The sequence below is a fragment of the Balaenoptera borealis genome (assembly GCF_965194805.1).
Source record: "Balaenoptera borealis genome assembly, chromosome: 15".
Classification (NCBI taxonomy): Eukaryota; Metazoa; Chordata; class Mammalia; order Artiodactyla; family Balaenopteridae; genus Balaenoptera; species Balaenoptera borealis.
In genome coordinates, this window is record NC_138871.1 from 9,921,203 (window position 1) to 9,943,681 (window position 22,479).

Sequence of the window (22,479 nt, forward strand, 5' to 3'; positions counted from 1 at the left end):
TGGGCTCTAGAGCACAGGCTCAGTAGTTGTGGCACGCGGGCTTAGTTGCTCCATAGCATGTGGGATCTTCCCGGACCAGGGATCAAACCCGTGTCCCCTGCACTGGCAGGCAGATTCTTAACCACTGTGCCACCAGGGAAGTCCCTATGATTTCATTCAAATTATGATTTAAAATATGTAAAACTAGTTGAGGATAATAGAAACCAAAACAGTGACTACCTAGTGGGGGCAAGGAGGTGAGAGGTTAGGAAGATGAGGTTGGGTGGGTGCATTGACTGGAAGGAGGATGCGGGAGACTTCAGGAATAATGGACGTGTTTTGTATCTTGACCTAAAGCTGGTTGGTTGTTACATGGACTTATGCATATGGAAAAATTCAGCAAACTGTATACTGAAGATTTATATATGTTAGGAATGTTAAACCTCAATTAAAATAATTTTTTAAATCCATGATTCATAGTGATACTGAAAAAAATAGGTGGGAGGTAAAGATGAAAAGCTCTTTGTTCTTCATAATAATGTCAGCTACTAAATATAGAAGAAATAACAGAGTTAGAAAAACACCATTTTTTTTTTTTTTTTAAGATTTGTTTTTTCGTTTGGGGTATAGAATAATTGAGTTCTATTTATTTATTTATTTATGGCTGTGTTGGGTCTTCGTTTCTGTACGAGGGCTTTCTCTAGTTGCGGCAAGCGGGGGCCACTCCTCATTGCTGTGCGCGGGCCTCTCACTATCGCGGCCTCTCTTGTTGCGGAGCACAGGCTCCAGATGCGCAGGCTCAGTAACTGTGGCTCACGGGCCCAGTTGCTCCGCGGCATGTGGGATCTTCCCAGACCAGGGCTCGAACCCGTGTCCCCTGCATTGGCAGGCAGATTCTCAACCACTACGCCACCAGGGAAGCCCAGAAAAACACCATTTTGTAAGCAATAATGTTTACAAAATGAATTCAGGCAAGGATCTTCAATGGAGTTCAAAAACACTGTGTGAAAGTTTGTTAGGAAACAAGATATTCATAGATGACTTACTAAATCGAAAAGGAGATATGATTAATTTGGGAATCAAATTAATGATTTGATTAATGAGGGAATTTGGACAACATGTGAGGCAAAGTAATCAAACTTAGCATTAGGAACAATAGACAAATTGGCATCTTGAGTTTCTTGATGTGATTTGAGGATTACACAACAGCTATATAGCTTTCTTGCCAGAAATGCTTAATCTGGATCTAATCATGAGAAAATAATCAGAAAATACAGATTGTGGGACATTCCACAAAACAACTGGCCTGGACTCCTCAAAATGTTAATGCCATGAAAGACAAAAAGAGGTTAAAAGACCACTCTAAACTGAAGCAGACTACAGAGGCAGGACCAAAAAAATGCAATGTGTCATCATTGATTGGAAACAGACGGTGGAGCTGTAAATGACACTTTGGGATAACCGTGGATAAATTAAAACTGACCAAGGACTTCCCTGGTGGAACAGTGGTTAAGACTCCACACTCCCAATGCAGGGGCCCGGGTTTGATCCCTGGTCAGGGAACTAGATCCTGCATGCCGCAACTAAAGATCCCACGTGCCGCAACTAAGACCTGGCACAGCAAAATAAATAAATAAATAAATATTTTAAGGAAAAAACTGACTATATATTAGATAATATTATTGCATACATGTTAGATTTTGGCGATTGAATAACGGTATTGTGGTTATGTCAGAGAATATACTTGCTCACACGCTGATACATATTCTTATAAAATATGTGACATCAGGGCTTAAACTGGATGTCAGCAATCTCGTTTCAAATAGGTTGGCAAAGGAAAAACATACACAACCAAAAATAACCAAAAAAAAAAAAACCAAAAAAAAAGATCGGGAAGATTTAAGCTCTCAACTCATGATTATGAAACCATGAAAAACAAAACCAGAATAAAAGTAGAACAATATCTTTAAAGTGCTGAGGGAGGGAATTCCCTGGCGGTCCAGTGGTTAGGATTCAGTGCTTTCACTGACGGGACCCAGGTTCAATCCCTGGTCTGGGAACTAAGGTCCCGCAAGCCAATTAAAAAAAAAATGCTGAGAGAAAAATAACAGTCAGCCTTGAACTCTATACCCAGTGAAAATATACATCAAGAACTGGGGCAAAAATAAAGACATCAATCAACAAAAAACTGACAATTTACAACAGATCCTCATGAGAGTAACCTCTAAAAGATATCCTTCAGGAAGAAAGATGATTCCAGAAGGAAGGTCTTCTGGAATGCAAGAAGGAATAGAGATAAATCTGTGGGCAAATCTAAATGAACATTGACTTTATAAAACAATGACAATGTCAGTACTTATAACACTAATATTTAAGATGGGAGGGTGAGTGTGGTATATCAATTGCAAAGACTGACCCAATTCTTCACCCCTACATGTCCACAGCCTTTGTAATGTGACTTTATTTTTATTTCTTAAAATATTTATTTATTTTATTTATTTTCCTTTTTAAAATTTATTTATTTATTTATTTATTTATTTATTTTTGGCTGTGTCGGGTCTTAGTTGCGGCACACGGGATCTTCGTTGAGGCATAGTGGGATCTTTTTTTTCCTTACGGCGAACGGTCTGCTTGGGTTTCTCTCCAGTTGCGGTGCTTGGGCTCCAGGGCGCGTGGGCTCTGTAGTCTGTGGCATGCGGGCTCTCTCATTGAGGCGCTTGCGGCATGCGGGCTTAGCTGCCCTGCGGCATGTGGAATCTTAGTTCTCCGACCAGGGATCGAACCCTCGTCCCCGGCATTGGAAGACGGATTCTTTACCACTGGACCACCAGGGGAGTCCCTGTAATGTGACTTTAATACGGAGATAGAATCTATTTCCCTACCTCTTGAATCCAGGCTGGCCTTGTGACTTGCTTTGGCCCAGAAATGTGATGAAAGAGATGGTGTGCTAATTTCTAGCTGAGGCTTCAAACAGCCTTGCATGCTTCCACTCTCTTGGACCTCTGTCACCAGGAGAGCATGCCTGAGCTAGCCTGCTGGAATGGCAGAAGGAGGGCAGTGCCATCCCATCCAAGGCCATCCTCGGCCAGCCAGCCTGTCTGTATACACATGACCGAGCCCAGCTGAGATGAGATCTGTAGCACCATCCAGCTGACCCAGAGATTCATGGAGAATAAGACATAGTTATTGTTTTAAACCACTAAATTTCAGAATGGTTTGCTACACAACAATAGCTAGCTGATATAGGAGTGATTGAAGTTAAAGGATTCTGAGGTCCTTAATTTCTTTGTAGGAATGAAATTGATTAACTTTAGAGTTTCAGTTAAACATGCTTTAAGTTAACTCAGCTTGTTAAAATATTAACAATAACCACTAAAAAGAATAGAAACAGGGTATATATGTTTCAAACTCATAAAGTGAAAAAAAGAAATTTAATAAAATTTATTAATTAATCCAAAAGAAAACAGAAAAGTGGAGGGAGGCAAAACAAAAGAAAACACAAGACTAAATGGTAAAAATATATTAGTGTGATGGCCAATTTTATGGATCAATTTGACTGGGCCTGGGGATGCCCAGATAGCTGGTTAAACATGGTGTCTGTGATGGTTTTTCCAGAAGAGATTAGCATTTGAATTGGTGGACTGAGTAAAGAAGAGTGCCCTCCCCAGTGTGGGTGGGCATCATGCAATGTGCTGAGGGCAGGAATAGAACAAAAAGGCAGAGGACAGGTGAGCTGGCTCTCCCTGCCTGAGTGCTGAGCTGGGACATAGGTCTTCTCCTGCCCTCAGCACTACTGGCTCTCAGGTCTTTAGACTGGGAATGGAATCTACAGCATTGTTCTTTGTCTCTCAGGCCTTCTAACTATATACCAGCTTTCCTGGGTCCCCAGCTTGCAAACAACAGGTCATGGGACTTCTCAGTCTCCATAAATGCAGGAGCCAATTCCTTAAAATAAATATCATTATTTATCCAATTGAAGATATAGATAGATATGTATATGTATATCTATATCTATATCTATACCTATATCTATCTCCTATTGGTTCTGTGTCTCTGGAGAACCCTGACTAATACAGAGTTTGGTACCAAGAGTGGTTCTAGAAAATCAAAACGTTAAGGATGAGTTTTCTGAATTGGTCCTAGGGGTTCTGGAATTGGCTCTCTAATCTGATTAGATTTAAAGACCCTCATGACTCTATTTCCAGTAGTAAACAGAGCACCGATAGTCTATGATGTGATCTGGCCACAGAGATACGCAAAATATCTGCCTTGGATACTCTCAATCATTTCAACCATTTGTAAAAGGCAAGAAGCTGGGAGGAACATTTTTAGAAAACTAACTGTTGTTTGTCTGACATTAAGCTTTTGATTGCCAAGACATCCATCTCAAATAAACGCATTGCCAGTTGTATGACACAGCTACTAGTAAAGCAACTAGATAAGAAACTGGGCGGCCCCACCCATGAGGTATGTTCCCCTTTTAGAAAGCCCTAGGCAACCTAGGTAACTGACTACTCCAGTGACCCTGCTTTTCTCTTCCCCTGCACTAATTCCTGCTCTTATGTTTTAAATTCACAAATAAAGAATAAAACTGTGAAACCCTCAGACCCCAATAAAGGCAGAGTCCCAGGTCCACACTCTCTCTCTTTCTACCCCTGACCATGCTGTATAGCCCTTGGGCCTGCCAGGTACCCTCCACGACCTGTGAGTAATAAATCCTTTTTTCAAAGTACTCTGATGGTTGTTGCTGAAGTGCATCTTGCAGTCATAATAAGAAACACAAGGGCTGGTCCAGCCACAACACTGGCTCTGGGCTCACTACAAGTAGTATGGGCCTAGGTGAGTACCTCAGGCACTTCTAGCCAATAGCATCATTATAGGCTGAGACTGACAACACAAAAACAAACAAATAGAATAAAGTTGGCTGGTTACTCCTGATGTTGTTGGGCAAAGTGGTAAAAGAAAAGGATAAACGCAGAGATTTAAATTCCCTTCTCAAGTGCATATGGAACATTCTCCACAATAAATCACATTTTAGGCCACAAAACAAGTCTTAAAATTTTTAAGAAGACTGAAATCACACTAAGTGTCTTTTTTGACCACAGTGGAACGAAACTAGAAATGAATAGCAAAAGGAAAACTGGAAAATTCACACATATGTGGAAATTAAACAACACACTCTTGAACAACCAATGGATCAAAGAAGAAATCACAAGGAACTCAAAAAATATCTTGAGACAAATGAAAATGAAAACACAACATACTAAAACTTACGGTTTGCAGCAAAAGTGTACTAAAAGGGAAGTTTATAGTAGTAGATGCCTACACTAAAAAAGAACTCAAATCAACAACCTAACTTTATACTTCAAGGAAGCAGTAAAAGAAGAACAAACTAGGGACTTCCCTGGCGGTCCAGTGGTTAAGACTTCACCTTCCAAGGCAGGGGGTGTGGGTTCGATCCCTGGTCAGAGAGCTAAGATCCCACATGCCTTGCGGCCAAAAAGAAAAACCACAAAAACAAAAACAAAAAAAACCCACCAAAACATAAAACAGAAGCAATATTGTAACAAATTCAATAAAGACTTTAAGAATGGTCCACATCAGAAAAATCTTTAAAAAAAAAGAACTAAGACTAAAGTTAGCAGAAGGAAGAAACTAATAAAGATTAGAGCAGAAATAAATAAAATAGAGACTAGATAAACAATAGAAAAAAAATCAATGAAACTAATAGTTGGGTTTTTTTAGTTGGGTCAATGAGATTAAAGGAGGAAAGAGAGAAGGAAGAAACCATACTGTAAACACACACACACAATTTTGGTGCTTAAACAGGTATTATATTTATCAAACTCATTGGACACTTTAAATGGGTGAATTTATTTATCTAAAAGTATACTTTAATAAAGTTGATTTTATAAAATGCCCAAAAGCCAGGTTTTTTTTATTGGAGTAGTAAAACTGACAAACCTCTGGAAACACAATCAAGAGAAAAGGAGAGGATACAAATAAGCAATTCCAGGAATGAAAAAGAGACCATAACTACAGATAAAACAGGGATTTTAAATAAAATAAAAATATTTGAACAACTTAATGGCAAAAAAGATAAACTTTTAGAAAAGCCTAACTTAAAAAAATTCAAGAAGAGATAGAAAAACTGAATATCCCCTAAAACCAGTCAAAACACACACTATACAACAATAATCCCAGTTTAACAGGTGAATGTAACTAAACATTCAAGGAGCACAAACTCTTCCAAGGGTAGGGAAAATCATTAAGTTGCGTAAATCCCAGGAATGCAAGTGTTCTTTAACATTAGAAAATTTATCAATGTAATTTACCACATTAACAGATTAGAGAAAACCATACAATCACCTCAAAAGATGCAGATTTTACTACTGTTCATTAAAAAAAAAACTTTTTTTTTAAATAAAAGATTAAAAGACACATGTTACATTCATCATTTTATTGGGCTACACCATCATAAAGCTTACATGATGGACAGGTCATATAAACAGCTATACCAATACCTAATAGTCATACAGCACTTGATAGCTTACAAATCACTCTGCACCCATTATCTACCTAATCTAGCCACTCTCAAGGAGGTATGACATTTTAAAATATATATAAATGAGGAAACAGATTTAAAAGGATGACGTGATTTGTCCCAAATCCCAATTATTTTCTTTCTTTATTTTGTTGGTTCTCTGTGATACCCACACATAGATAATACATAATAGGAAAAAAACACAAAATTCTGAATCTAATTCTCCAGTGGTTCTCACATGTTCTTGGAACAAAGATACAAATAAAAATGTTTAACCTCATAGTTTATATTCTTAGTCATATCTATGCTTCCTTCTTGAATTTGTAAACTACAATTAAATGCTGGTATTTCCTCAACTTAAAAACTATAGTTCCCTCAAAGCTAGATGACACTTGCAGCCTGATAGTTTCTACCTTCCAACCAGGCAATGTATCTTTGGGGAACAAGTGAGCATTCCTCTTGGTCCTTACTTGGTTACAAATGCCCGGTGTAAGCTACAGACCTTTGATGCAACTTGACCTGCCATTTCAGTGTCAGATGGAGGATGTCATGGGAAAGATGGAGTGGTGATTTCCCCTATTTCTCTAAGTATAGCTAAAACCCCTGGACGTTCTATAGAAAACAACATAAGATTCTGAAAGGTGGAGAGAATACAGACAGGCTGGGGACCTCTGGACCCGAAGAACAACACAGGGCTCCTTGGCTTTTCTTTTTGCTTCATTTGTCCCAGACTGGGTTCTGAAGAAGCAGGCAATCCAGAAACACCAACAAGCACAGACCAAAAAAAAAAAAAAAAAAAAAAAGCCCAAGAAAAGTCTGCTCTTTCTAGCCAAAGGACTAGGAAAAGAGCAGCTTAGCAAGACAGAAAACTTTTAGACAAGAACCACCCTACTCTGGCCAGAGACCATGGAAAAACACTGTGGTCTTATCCACAACCAACAAAGGCCAAGTGGGGAGCCTACACATCCACCCTCACAGGCTGTAATGAGGCTCCTCAATGCCCCATCCCCACCCTGAGTGGTGTCAGAGAAGGTCAAGTGGGGGACAGGATTGTCAAAGCCAACCCCTCCCCCATCCCACCCCAGCAGTGTCACCGGGGACCCTCTGGGGAGACTAGGCTTCCAACCCTACCCAGGGACAAGACGTCTCTCCCCTTCCTTACTGGTGTGGTGCCAGTGGAGGCCACGTGGGGAGCAGGAACTCCTCCCCACCCCCAGCCCAGCAGTACTGAGGATCCCTGTCCCACGTGTCAACAGAGGCCAATGATGGGCCGGGACTTCCAACACCAACGTATAGTCATAAGGCAGTGTCCCCCCAACCCTTTCCACCAGAGAAGTGTCAGAGGAAGGCTGCCCAGACAGAAGCTCCAAACAGAGTCAGAGCCTCATAATACTCAAAATGTCCAGATTTCAATGGAAAATCACTCATCACACAAAGAACCAGGAAAATCTCAACCTGAGTGAGATGATCCACAGATGCCAACACTGACATGGCACAGATGTGCGAATTACCTGACAAGGATTTTAAAACAGTCATTATAACAATGCCTCGGTGAGCAATTACAAACACACTTGACACAAATTTAAAAAATAGAAGTCTTAGCAGAGAAATAGAATAGAGAATCAAATGCAAGTGAAAAATACAATAACTGACGTAAAACCCAATAATGGGCTCAAATAGTAGAATGGAAGGGACAGAGGAACCAGTGAACTTGAAGACAGAACAATAGAAAATACCCAATCTGAACAACAAAGAGAAAATTGCTATGGACTGAACTGTGTCCCCCAAATTTATATGTTGAAGCCCTAACCCCCAATATGACTGTATTTAGAGATGGGGTTTTTAGAAGGTAATTAGGTTAAGTGAGGTTATAAGTATGGGGTCTTAATGTGATAAGACTGGTAGACTTCTAAGAAAAGGGAGAAAGAATTCTCTCTCTCCACACCCATGCACTGAGGGAAGGCCGTAAGAACACAGCAGGAAGGTGGCCACCTGCAAGCCAGGAAGAGAGCTCCTACCAGAAACCAAATCAGCTGGCCCCTTGAAACCAAATCATCTTGGCCTTCCCAGCTCCAGAGCTGTGAGAATTAAATCTCTGTTGTTTGAGCCACCCAGCCTATGGTACAGGCACACCTCAGAGATATTGTGGGTTCAGTTCCAGAAAGCCACAATAAAGTGAATATCACAACAGTGAGTCACATACTGTTTTTGGTTTCCCAGTGCATATAAAAGTTATCTTTATACTGTAGTCTATCGAGTGTGCAATGGTATTATGTCTAAAAAACAAGTATGTACCTTGATTTAAAAATACTTTATTGCTAAAAGATGCTAACTTTCAGCGAGTCATACTAGTAACATCAAAGACCACTGTTCACAGATCACCATAACACATATAATAATAATGAAAAAGTTTGAAATATTGAGAGAATTACCAAAATATGACACAGAGACACGAACTGAGCAAATGCTGCTGGAAAAATGGCGCCAATAGAGTTGCTCAACAGTGGACAGTTTGCCACAAACCTTAAATTTGTAAAACAAAAAACAAAAAACAATCCCACAATACCTGCAAAGCGCAATAAAATGAAACACAATAAAATGAGGTCTGCCTGTATTTTGTTTTGGAACCCAAACAGATTAAGACAGGTTTTGGTACCTAGAAGAGGGATGCTGCTCTAACAAATACCTAAGAATGTGGAAGTAGCTTTGGAACTGGGTTACGGATAGAGGCTGGAAGAGTTTTGAGGTGCCTCCTAGAAATATGGGTATTAAAGGCCATTCTGGTGAGGTCTCAGACCTCAGAAATGAGGAACACATCGTTGGAAACGGGAAGAAAGGCAATCCTTGTTGTAAAGTGGCAAAGAATTTCACTGCACTGTGTTCCAGTGTTCTGTGGAATGTAGAACGTGTGAGCAATGAAACTGGATGTTCAACAGAGGAGATTTCCAAGCAAAGTATTGAAGGCACAGCTTGGGTCCTCCTTACTGATTAGAGCAAAATTCGAGAGGAGAGGGACTTCCCTCATGGCACAGTGGTTAAGAATCCGCCTGCCAGTGCAGGGGACACTGGTTTGAGCCCTGGTCCAGGAAGATCCCACATGCTGCAGAGCAACTAAGCCTGTGTGCCACAACTACTGAGCCCGTGCGCCACAACTACTGAAGCCCACGTATCTAGAGCCCACGTTCAGCAACAAGAGAAGCCACCGCAATGAGTAGCCTGTGCACCTCAACGAAGAATAGCCCCCACTCGCCACAACTAGAGAAAGCCTGTGCCCAGCAACAAAGACCCAACCCAGCCAAGAAAAAAAAAATTCGAGAGGAGAGAGATGAATGAAAAAGGAATTGTTAACCCAAAAGGAACTAGAACTTGGAGGTTTGGTAAATTCTATCCATGTTGCAAAACACGAGAAAACTTGTTCTGAAGAGAACAATAAGGGCGAGGCTGAGCAACCATTTGATAAAGAGATCATGGGTGTGACTCATAGATTTAATCAGCCATCTCAGCAGAAGCCAGGGACAGAAATGGGACTATACCAGCAGAAACACAGCCAGCTGGCACTAAAGGGGATAGAAAAACCAGACAAATGAAGGAAGGCTGTTGGACTTCTTAGATCCTATAGGGCCAGACAATAGAGCTTATTCAGCTGCAAACGTGCGCCGTGCTTCAAGAAAGGGAAGAATGACTCTGAAGTCGACTCAGAGATCTTGAGGCTGCCTCCTCAGCTTCAAAGGGTGGGGACATCACCTTGGTTTCAACAGGCCAGACAGCCTCCAGCCACAGTTTGGAGGAAGGGCTGCCCAGCAGAGCTTGGCAGCAGGATGGCTGCACGAGCAGGTCTGGAAGGTGGGACACAAAGCTAGACAGGTTTATCCTCACCTGAAGATCTCATGGAGTTTGCTTTGCTAGGTTTTGGGTTTGCTTGGGATCCATCACCCCTTCCTTCTTTCCTACTTCTCCCTTTTGGAGTGAGAACGTCTACCTTATGCTGTCCCACAATCGAATTTTGGAAGCACATCATCTATCTGGTGTCACAGGTTCACAGCTGGACATGAATTTTGCCTCAGGATGAATGATACTTCAAGTCTCACCCATATCTCATTTATGTGATATTTAGATGAGACTTTGAACTTGACTTTAGAGTTGATGCTGCAATAAGTTAAGACTTTGGAGGTTGTTGGGAGGGAGTGGATGTATTTTGCGTGTGAGAACATGAATTTGGGGGCCAGGGACTGAAATGCTATGGACTGAATTGTATCCCACCAAAATTCATATGTTGAAGTGCTAACTTCCAATGAGACTGTATTTGGAGATAGGGTTTTTCAGAGTAAATTAAGGCTACATGAGGTCATAAGGCTGGATTCCTAAGCGGAGAGGACTGGTGGTTTTACAAGAGGAAGACAGCAAGCGCTTTCTCTCTTTCCATGCTCAGGCACCAAGAAAAGGCCATGTAAGGACACAGCAAGAAGGCAGCCACCTGCAAGCCAGGAAGAGAGCCCTCATCAGAGACCAAGGCCGACACATTGATCTTGGACTTCCAGCCTCCAAAACTGTGAGAAATTAATCTCTGTTGTTTGAGTCACCCAAGCTATGGCACTTTGCTAGGGCAACCCATGCAGACTAAGATAAAAACGTACCAAAGAGTAAGTAAACAGAGTCTCAGGAACCTGTGAGACTAAAGATCTAACATTTGTTAGAAGGGGTGGGGGTGGGGGCTGAAAATGTATTCAAAGAAATGGTGGCTGAGAATCCCCCAAATCTGGCAAAAGACACACACCTACAGCCTCAAGAAGCACAGAAAGCAGGATAAACTGAAAGAAATGCACACTAAGACATCACAGTCAAACTTGTAACCACTAAAAACACAGTACTCAAAATGTTTGCAAAAATAATCTTCAAAGTTTCAGTGAAGAAAAGCAAATATAAAGATGTCACCTGCCTCTATTCAAGAGTAAAATGATGAAAGGTAAGGATTTCTAGTGTTTTCAAGTTGTTTACAACTTAATATGCAGCGTCAGTTCAGGTCTACAGCTAAATTAAACGATGGTATGAAAAAGCCTAGGCTACAAACTACATACAACTGAGGCAAATTTTTATAAATATGCACATTCTCAGGTAACTCAGCTTAAAACAGGTTGAAAGCATCAGAGGTCCCTTCTGTAGTCTCCCTTTCTAGGTTGTCAGTCTTGACCCTTGGAGTTAATGTGATTCTTAGTAGGTAACTTCTCAATGAACATGGCCTAAAAGACCAAAAGTGCAGAAGTGGACTTGCCAGGCCAACATTCCTTGGCTTCAAGGTGGAAACTTTGTGACCAACTAACAAGCCTGACTGATATTTTTCCTGGTTCTTGGTACTCATTTGAGTAGTTATCTCAATCAACATTTCCTGAGTTCATCCCCCAGCTCTTTTTGTCTATTCTTATTATCCACCTCCTAAGTGCTCTGGTATTTAAGACCACGGACAATGTCCCTTCCACCACCACGCTCAACCCTGTACAGGTTCACTGTGAATTGCCAACCTCTTATTTCCACCCATGCAACTTGCCTAAAAGGACCATTTATCCCTTCAAAACTTCATCTCCTTAGCATTATGAGACCACCTACCCCAGCCAAGATGGCCTCTTTCCATCATGGCACACCCTATTTCTCTTTCAAGGATTTGGTAGCTTACATACACATTAGGGTGTTGGAAATAATTTCCCCCTCTCTCCAGGGAAATACACAACGTCCTCTGTTACTTTAAAAAATGTAAAACCCTTCCTTCACACTCTAAATAAGCTATGTCCCATATCAACAATGACTTCTCAATTAAATCTTTTTTTGTAACACAGTCTTAAATTCCTTTGTAGCCCTCACAGCATGTATGGTAATTGTTCAATAAATGTGTTCTGAATATACTACAGGTACATGACCTTTATCCAGTATGAATTCTCTTTTGCTGGCCAAAGGCTGAATGCTCACTAAAGGCTTTTCCGTATTCCTTGGTTTTCCCTCCAGAATGAGTTTTCTGATGTTGAGAAAGGGATGAACTCTGGCTGAAAGCTTTTCCACATTCCTTACACTTATAAGGTTTTTCTCCAGTGTGAGTTTTCTGATGCTTTGTAAGAGATGAGCTCTGGCTGAAAGCTTTTCCACACTCCTTACACTTGTAAGGTTTCTCTCCAGTGTGTGTTCTCTGATGACGAATAAGGGCTGAGCGGTCACTGAAGGCTTTGGCACAATCATTGCATTTGTAGGGTTTCTCCCCAGTGTGAGTTCTCTGGTGTTGAGTCAGGGCTGAACAGTAGCCAAAGGCTTTCCCACATTCATTACACTCATAAGGCCTCTCCCCAGTATGAGTTCTCTGGTGCTGAATAAGGCCTGAACGATCACTAAAAGCTTTCCTGCATTCATTACACTTATAGGGTTTTTCTCCAGTGTGAATGACCTGATGCTGCGTAAGGAATGTGCTTTGGCTGAAGGCCTTCCCACATTCATTACACTCATAAGGTTTCTCTCCAGTATGAATTCGCTGATGTTGAGTGAGGTATGAACTCTGATTAAAGGCCTTCCCACATGCATTGCATTCATAGGGTTTCTCCCCAGTATGGATTATATGATGCCGAATAAGGGCTGAGCGGTGACTGAAGGCTTTCCCACATTCGTGACATTTGTAAGGTTTCTCTCCCGTATGAATTCTCTGGTGTAGAGTAAGGTGTATGCTCTGACTAAAGGCTTTACCACATTCATTACATTCGTAGGGTTTTTCTCCTGTGTGAATTCTCTGATGTAAGACAAAAGCTGAGTAGTAACTAAAGGCCTTTTCACACTCATTACACTTCCAAGGCTTCTTTTCCGCACAAATTTTCTCATGTTTCATTAGATCTGAATTTTGTTTCAAGTTCTTTTTAAGTGAATCACAATTGTGTCGTCGCTCTCCTTGCTGCTGAACAAGTAATGTCCTCCGACTAAAATTTCTTCCAAATCCATCACACTGGTAACTTCTCTCCCCAGAAGGTTTCTTCTGAGGGACAACCTCTTGTATTAAATGTTTCTCATGGTTTTCCTGCTGACTCTCTAAAGAATCCTCACATTCACTGGAACTTTCCTTTGGAAATCTCTCTATTAACACCCCAGTGTTAACAGGGGCTGATTCTTCTTCAGAAATGTCCTGCTCTTGAGTTAGTTCCTTGCATTCCGGTCCTGTATCCCAGTCTCAAAGAAACAAAAATACAATGTATCATTTCCTACACTGAGAGAAAAATAATTGCTGTGGTAGGAAAATAACAAAACAAACAAAAAATGCTTACAGGGGACAGAGGAACTTGTAAGTTCTCAAAAATAGTCCTGCAACCTTGAGAGAGCATGAGAAAAGAAAGATGACTGGGCAAAGCAGTGCTCAACATTCCTGTATCCAGCAGGGGAGGAAATGAGAAAGAATAACAGAACAAGACTAAACAGAGGTGATGGGGGAAATAGCAGATAAGAAACAGGGTCTGGTGGAGACTGGACCGGGATCTGAAAACGATGGTCTCCCATGCATTGCCCACTGTCACCACCTCACCAGAGCATCAGGCCCTGAGAATGTCCATCATTAGCTGATCTTACCACCAATCTTTTCTTGTTCCAATATGTCCCAATCACTGCTAGCACACTAACCTTTTAAAAGCCTACCTCTTACACAAAAATCTCTGTTGGTTCCACTGTCTCAAGGTGAGACACAAATCCTAGAAGCTAGCATTCAAGGTAGTCCAGATCTACAAATTCAATTAGTAATTAAAAAGCAACTGATCATCTCTGATAGTGCCACACCAAACAAACTGGAAACAGCAAAACAGAACCAACCTTTACAAAAAAATAAGTAGTGTGTGGGGAGGGGAAGGCCAAATTCCCACATGCTCAGATTGGTCCCCAACCTGTCAGGACACCTGCCCCCCAAATTCCAAGCTTCTTAGGAAGAGTTTGGGGGAAAACCCTGCACTGCTAGAAATGTTTAAATATTCTAGGCTTAAATGGTCATTAATATCCATTCCAACCATGACTCTACATGAAATAAATCAATACAATATAACATTCTCAATGATGTATCATAATCAAGGAAGTGGCTAGGATTTTAAGGATAAATAGGTAGAAACAGCTTAAAGGCAAATGGACTTTTAGCTAAGGGGAGTGGAAGAATTGAAGCCCCAAACATTTGCAGAAAACACATGGTTAGCGGAGGATAGTCAGAGACTTGCCTGTCTCGTGTTAAGGTTTCAAGTTGAACAGAGAAGATAAAATGACTAGGCAGGTAGGTCTTGAAGGCAGGTAGAGGAATACAGAACTGGCAGAGTAAACAACTCACTGTGGGAAATCTGGCAGTATTATGCTGCCTAATTAGACAAGGATAAGAAAGTACAATTAAAAGCTAAAGAAAGTATAATTAGCTGGTAGTCTACTGCAGTATCCAGTTTGACAGAAGTGATAGGCTCAAATCCATGACATCTTTCAAAAGAAAAGTTAGCAGGACTTAATCATTAGCTATCACTTGCTTAGCATATAGCCAGGTACTGTTCTAAGCATTCCCTTGGATTATTTCATTTGATCCTCACAACAACCCTATGAGTTAAGTGCTATCATAACCCGCATTTTACAGTTGGGGAGTTTGAGTCACAGAAAGAATAATTAATCTGTTAAAGCTCACAGAGCTAGTAAGTAGTTCAGATTGGCTTTGAACCCAGGAAGAGTGGTTCCAAAGTCTGCACTCTTAACCACTATGCTATGCTACCTCCACTTAGAGAAGAAGGCAAGGGACGACTCAGAGATCAATTTATAGTCATTGTTCTGAGACAAAAAGTCACGTTATCCTGCAGAAATAAAATAACATGTATGAAAAAACCTGTTTAGAGCCTTGCACCCAAACAAATTATTAACAAACATTAAAATGTTGATTTCATTTCACCTTATTTGGGAAAAAGAATTGGTTTGAAAGGGTGGAAAGTACTGAGTTTCTAAAAAATAAAATTATGACTCTATAACAGATCAGCATCCACAGAGCTGGAGTATGGCCCAGGAGAAAGGCACTTCACTTCAACCTTTCCATGGGTCTAGCGAAATCTGGAAAGGCTCCTCCACAAGCATTGCAAAGATGCTTTTCCCACTGACCACCTGGGTTTTACGTTCACTGTTTCCAAAAATCACTCACCTGGACTAGTTGCTTTAGAGACTTCTCTCTCCAGCTCCTCCCCACACTCCAACCGAGAGATTACATCAGGCTTGGAAATTGGAAGCCCTGTTCGTGGGGAAAGAAAAAGGAGTCTGGTAAAGAGCTCAGTGTTAGCTCCTTGGTCGTTAGAAAACACAGTCAATATAAGAGAGAGAAAGGTCAGTTCTGGATTTCTCCCTCAACGGCGCTCAGAAGAAGGTAGGAAGATTGATATGGGGTCTATTTGAGTTCAGAATAATTGAATCACTTGCTTTTACCTCTCCCTATTAAAAGAATAAGCACCCATCTCTTAAGAGGTGTTTTTATTAGAACTTTGTCTCAACATCCTTGGTCAGGGAGTAGGGAAGAAGGACGCTACCGCCTAGGCAATTACGATATAAAGGTGTCCACTTCTAACTCTAGAAGGTTTAAACTTATATCCAGAAACAAAAAGAAGAAATTGCCCGCATCAGACCTTACACAGGGATTAAGAATCTTTGAATCTAAGAACCTCAGAGCTCCTAGGAACTGAGGAAGCAAAGGTACCACACTGGGTAAATTCCCACACTGGGTGTGGGCCGGGGTGATGCTTACCCAGCAAGACCAGATTCCTATGCTTCTCAGGCACATCTCCTTGAGGAGCGTTCAGCTGCCCCCACTGGGTGACAGCCTCAGCCATATCCCTGATCATCGACTCCTGAAAAACGGAACACATCAAGTGCTCACCAAGGGACGTCCTTCCAGAAGCCTCTGGGAAGGACTCAAACAGACAGCATAAGAGGAGAAAGACAGGAAGGACAGGAAGGTTAGACAAAACGACCTCTACCGTCCCTTCCAATACTAAGATTCTCTGGTGTATTTGGAGTCACAGACTCGCTCCTTACCTCCACGCATTAGAATCGCATGTAACCTGCAAGTGCGAAGGAACACCTGCAGGGTAAAATCTGAAGGTACCAAGTTACTAGTTTATGTGGTGAAAAGTTAAATTATAGAACTACAGAAATCCTTACTATTTGGCAATAGTGGAGATATGGGAAAGTGGAGATATGGGATATCTCCCAATATGGGATATGGGAAAGTGGAGAAAATATAATTATGAATGAAGTATTTTCTTTATGGTATGGTTTTAGAATACAAGAGATTCAAGAAATATGAATTATTTTTCTCTCTCGTTTTCCTTTGAGAATAAAATCAGTCCAATATATTTTCTAAAAATTAAGATGTTTGCTACACATGTCACAGTATATAGATTTGTAAAACAGTATTTCAAGCCCAAATTATCAGAGTTCCGAAAGTGTTCTTGCCATTTCTCCCCAGTCAGTCTGACCACTCTCCCACCCGCCTCCACCATCTACTCTCTAACCCATCATACACTTCTCCTCCTGCATTCTCTGTGCTCCAGTTGCCGGCTGCCCTTTGGCTGCTTGAAATGTATGTCATACTCCCTCCCTTCTGCCCCTTTACACGCATTGCTTCCTGTCCCTGAATGTTCTCCCCTTGCCCCATCCTTTCAGCTATCTTAATCCTACTCACACTTCAGATCTCAGCTCAGGGGTTACCTCCTCAGGGAAGCCTTCCCTGACTCTCTGGGTGGTAGCACCATGTTCCTTCCCTCCTCTTGGGTTATGCACACATCAAGGGGACTTTGTGATTAACGTCTGTCTGTCCCATTAGACGCTAACCTCCAAGAGAGTAGAGGCCAGGTTTAATTTTGCTCAGTGAAGCAGCCCTAGTCTCTGGCACAGAGCAGGAACACTGTGAATATTTGTCAAAGAATTAAAAGAAGGTGAAACACTTGAACAAGAATTAAGTTTAAATGGGGTGTTCTATAAAAGTGTGCCTGGGAACAGAGGTGGGAGGGGAAGAGAAGTGTATCAAACATTGAAAACATTACAGGAGTGTTTACCTTACCTTACCTTAACCTAGATGACAGGCACAAAGTTTAGATCATCTACTAAAATGTAGGGAGAGTGAGCAGGGTGGGTAATGCTCCTTTGAATCTAGAGCTGAATCGGTTTACTGCTGATAAAACAAATGTCTAATAATTGTTCTAACTCTATTAAAAATTTTTTCTATACAACTTCAATGTAATGGAGTCACATTGAAACAGACCAGTCCCTGGGATGCTAGCAAATGAACCAGTCATGGCTTTCTTTGAAACACCACTTTTGCCATAGCCCCTGAATATATATGTATATACATATATACATGTATATATGTATACACACACACACGTATATATGTATACATATCCTCCAAAACCAACTGGTAAAATAATTCACATCATGACATAAAGTTAAGAGAACTACCTACTTTGAAAATCCCCTGCTCAAAATAATTTAAATCTTTTTCTAATACTTGAACTATGAAATCACTTCCCTTTTTATTTAAGTTATGGTCCCTTAAGGCCACATGCCTCAGGAGTGCTCAACACAAGCCATGCAATTTGTACAGTCTCTTTTCTTTACAAACAATGCAGCAGTAACAGACTACCTAGCAGTTCCTTTGAGACTTTAGTTCTGAGAAAACCTCAGCAATCATACTCATTTAAGGAGCTGCTGCTCAGGGTGAGTATGTGGGGGGCTTGAGGGCACAGGCAGACCAATCACGCACTGTCCAGCAGATGCTACTGACTCTCTCTCCTCTTCCCTCTGAAAGAGATCTACCAGTTCACATCAGAATCAGTACTGGTGTTTCTTCCTAGCGTTTTGCATGGATTGTCAGCACCTGGATGCTGTGAGGCAGGTCTGAGGTTGACAGGCAGTCCCAATGCCTTTACCACGGGGTCTGCCATTCTGCCAGTATCCTAGGCCAGATCCTACAGAAGCATCTTGACTAATCTTCTCTCTCCAATCATTCACAGCATGTTTCGTCTTGCTGGGCCTCTAAAAACTTTCATGGGGCCTCACCTGCCTTTGGAATAAGATCCTGTGTGGATTTTTCCTGTGGTCTGGCTACAACACGCCTACACTTCCCTCATCACACTCCAGCTCACTCCACAGTGACACACCTTCTCCCTGAAGACCTCTGACTCTCTCATCACTTGGAGACTTTTTGCCAAAGCTGTTCTCTCTCTTGGAATATTCCTATATTCTATTTTCCAACTACCTACTCTCTCCTGTCTTCCAAAATGCAGCTTTTATCCCAGCATTTTACCCCCAAATACTCTAGAGGATGGAAAACCTCTTCTAAGGTCTTTTATGACTTGTCTGTACTAGTAATTTCTCTATTAAAAAAATATATATATATTTCTTCTTTCTGTTTAACTATTTTACTTATCTATATCTTATTTCCTCAGTAAACTTCACAAGGCAGAGGCAACTGGCTTTTATTCCTTTGCATCTCGCCAGGAGGCCAATTACAGCACTGAAGAGCTTGTAAGTGTGCATCTAGCACTAAGCGGATAGAGAAGTGATGCCAGGAGGGAAAGTTCTGTCCATGTGAGGAGCATTTACTATCAGGTTCACCGCTCATCATTTTATTAGGATGAAGCCAGTGGTCTAGGAACCACGGCTGAGCAAGTCCATAACAATGCTAGAAACCATATTCACGTTCTGAGAACAGAAAAAAAAAGAAGAAATTTAAACCCACCTGGGATGCAGGGGTCAGCAGCACAGTGGTCAGGCCATTTTCTTTTGGGTTTCCAGCATGGGGAAGGTCTGAATTCTCAGAAAGTGACCCTACAAGTGGAAATAGGAACCACAGTGATTACCCTTGCTTGCAGTACACTCACAGAAACTGCCACACACAACTACTTGTCACCTAAGAAGAGTCAACACAGGGAACCAAGGGACAATCCCACAACATCTCTTATACAAGACAGTCATGACCATGGCTGCCTCAGGTTCCTCCTATGCGCTTCTGCCCTTAAACTCCAGTAGAACTCTGCTACGAGATCCTGGACACTTAAATACATATTTCCATTTCTCATCTGCTGAGTGTAGTCAAAATAATCTCAAAGTCTCGGTGTGTCAATCCGTGCCTCAATGAGTCACTCCTGTTCTATTCCAGGCTCACAGGATGAAAGACTAGTTAAATTCTTTTTGAACACTGGCTTTTCAGATACAAAACTGGCTTTCTCAGAAAAGCAATGGGCCTGTGGGGAAAAAAATCCAAGTACTCTAAACAAATCCTGTGACTTCTCGAATCCTCACTTTCCCCATCTGCCAAATGGGTCAAATATGATAGTCTCCTTCCTCCATAACCGCCTTACGAGGTTCCTGTGAGAACAAAAGAAAGTCATTATCAAAAGCCAAATTGTCAGATCTGGTGATTTGGGGGTGCAAAAGAGGCATACGTCATCCTAAAGACCAGCAGGGCAATGTAGGTAGCGGGTTCCCCTTAAACCCCAACGTGAGACCAACTGGTAGGAATGGGCTCTCTCCCAGAGAAGACGTGATGCTTGTCCTTCCAGAGCTTGCCCCAGCCAGAGGGCAGCCTTTCTCCTTTTTTCTCTCCAGCAGGCGGCATCCCTCTGAAATTCTCACCTCTGCCCTTAGGCTCCATGGCGACTTCCTCCCCGCCGGCGCAAGTGACGACCGTGGGAGAATGGCGCGACGAACGCACTAGGGGCGGGGGGTCCACAGCTCTAGTCCACCCCGAGGCCCGGGAACACGCGCGCGGCTCTATAGCTGGGCAGCCCGGTGTCCTCCACCCGGGGGCCCTCCACCGCCCTCCTTCCGGCCACTCAGACTCAGAAGGACACGCGCTCAGCCCTCCTGGAGCCCAGGCTCGACCTCGCGAACAACACTGTGGAGGCCCGGCCAGCGACAAAGGCATCTAGGAGCCGGCCGGGCCGAGTCGCGCCGGCCCGAACCGCTACTGAACTACAACTCCCAGAATCCTCCGCAGGGCGCGGCGTGCGTCACCGGAGGACGCTTCCCAGAGGAGCCCGCGGGGCCGCCTCTGCTCCCGGATCTGCGTCTCTGCGGTGGCGCGCGGCCGTGCTGGGTCTTTAGGAGTGCTCGGCCCCTCGGAGAGCTCTTTCCTGGACACTCCAGGGGCCGCCCCTTCCTCAGTGTGTACTCTGGGCTTCGACCCCGGAGGACGTGTTCGGCCGCGCCAAACCCCGCCTCGAGAGGGAAATTCACTCCCCGCAACTGTAACTGGCAGAGGGCGGCGCCCCCCTACCCACCCAGGATTCCTCCCTAGCTGCTGTGCTCCCTCGGAGGGAAGGCGCCCGCGTTCCAAGGATGTTCACCCCACCACGTCGCTTCCCCTGTACTGCGCCTCCACGACCCATTGTCGGGGGGCAGAGATTACCTCAAGTAACCAGGGATGTTTATTCCATGCTGCACCTCGAAATAATGAAAAGCAGAATCTCAGTCCCGGAAAGCACCTCAGTCCGGTCCCCAAGAAGCTATTAGTTAATAGTTGGTACCGCTGACCTTAAGGTGCCTGGAACATGAAGGTCTTTCAAACTCCCAAGGAGCTCTAGGAAACGTCATCTGCGAGTGGGGTTATCTTCAGGCTGGTGCATGTTCTCACCTTCCTTCCCACAATAAAGTGGCCAATTTGCTATCCAGCTCAAGTTCCCAAGAAAGAAAATCAAAGTACCTAACTGTCCCTGCTTGGGTATAAGCCACAACGTCTGTTTGTCCTTTCTTTAATAGAATCCCCAACTTTTAGCTAGGCTTAAGGCTGCCTGGAGTAAAAATGACATTTCTCATCGTCCCTACCTCTTGCCAGGGGGATGAGAGCAAAGTGATTCTTAAAGGGAAGAAGAAACTCCTCCATGATGGCTGGAACGCAGGCTAGTCATTGCGGATGGTGTGGACAAGGTTAATACCCTAGGAACGGCAAACCAATAAGACAGAAGGAACTGAGCCCCTAACATTTTGGTGGAACAGAGCTTGGGCTTTAATGTGGGAGAGATGTAAACTCCTGTTTTGTAGAAGCCACTATTATACTGGGTTTCTGCTATACAGATAATTATGCTTATCTCCTAATTCATCTCTAGGTTGGCTGATTTTGGTCCAATCAGCTAGGGCTGGGAGGAGAGGGTGCATGTGATAGAGAACACAGCCCTACCAGCTCAAGCTGGAGGGAACCAACACCCCCCCCCTCCACCCCCACCCCCCATCAGCAGGAGGTATGGAGTGGGCAGTTTCTTTCAAAAAATAGTGTGTGAAAGGTACCACCAGTTGACATATCTGGAACACCTGGGAATACCTTTCTTCCTTTTGTTAACTATCACCATGAAATTCCCTTTCGTTACCAGATCAATGGGCAGTTCTCAGTCCTCTTCACTTTACCTATGAACAGTAGTTGGTAAAACGGACTAGTCCCTCCTGGAAACACTCTGGTTTTCCTCCTTGACTGGCCACTCCTTCTCAGTCTCCTTAAGTAGTTCTTCCTCCTCTTCTCCCTAGCCTCTAAACTAGTGGTGGTCAAACTATAGCATGGTCAGGATCACCTGGAGAGCTTGTGAAACCATAGTGCCGAACTTCACCCCTATTCAGGATGTCTGAGGTGGGCCTGAGAAATTGCATCTCTAAGAAGTCCCCAAGTGATGCTGAAGCTGCTCATTTGGGAACGAACTAAATGTTGGAATATCCCAGGGCTCAATCCTTGGACTTTGTTTCTTTTCCAATCAACACTTACTGCTTGGTGATCTTGTTCATTCTAGATATTCTAAATACCATCCAAATTTAGTCAACTCCCAATTTATCCCTCTAGCCTAGGCTTCTCCCCTGACCTTGAGCTGTCTCCTCAACCTCTTTACTTGGATGTTCGGTAAATATCGCTGATGTAGCATGTTCAGAAGTGAACTTTTGATGTCTTTCCTCCCCCACTG

The 22,479-nt window shown here is 42.7% G+C and overlaps 1 protein-coding gene across 2 annotated transcripts; it reads right to left on the reverse strand.

Annotated features, from left to right (window-relative positions):
* Nucleotides 1-6,424: 6,424 nt before the first annotated feature.
* ZNF892 (zinc finger protein 892) lies at nt 6,425-20,485 on the reverse strand. 2 transcript variants are annotated; one of them, XM_082356217.1, is made up of 5 exons: nt 20,171-20,485; nt 19,275-19,363; nt 16,278-16,380; nt 15,684-15,770; nt 6,425-13,702 (listed from the first exon to the last, which is right to left on the reverse strand). In XM_082356217.1, exons 1-5 carry the CDS (start codon nt 20,460-20,462, stop codon nt 12,435-12,437), a joined length of 1,839 nt encoding a protein of 612 aa, XP_082212343.1. In that variant the 5' UTR covers nt 20,463-20,485; the 3' UTR covers nt 6,425-12,434. The 2 variants fall into 2 exon arrangements, with proteins under 2 accessions (XP_082212343.1, XP_082212342.1); XM_082356216.1 differs by having other exon boundaries at nt 6,425-13,714.
* Between the last annotated feature and the right edge of the window lie 1,994 nt (nt 20,486-22,479).

Bases quoted from the DNA above. Each gene is read 5' to 3' on its own strand.
- ZNF892 (XM_082356216.1), bottom strand. From the start codon at position 20,462: ATGCCTTTGTCGCTGGCCGGGCCTCCACAGTGTTGTTCGCGAGGTCGA. The intron at 19,364-20,170 runs GTGAGAATTTCA...TTCCACTTGTAG, and splicing joins CATGGAGCCTAAGGGCAGAG to GGTCACTTTCTGAGAATTCA. The intron at 16,381-19,274 runs GTGGGTTTAAAT...TCCGTTTTTCAG, and splicing joins TGCTGACCCCTGCATCCCAG to GAGTCGATGATCAGGGATAT.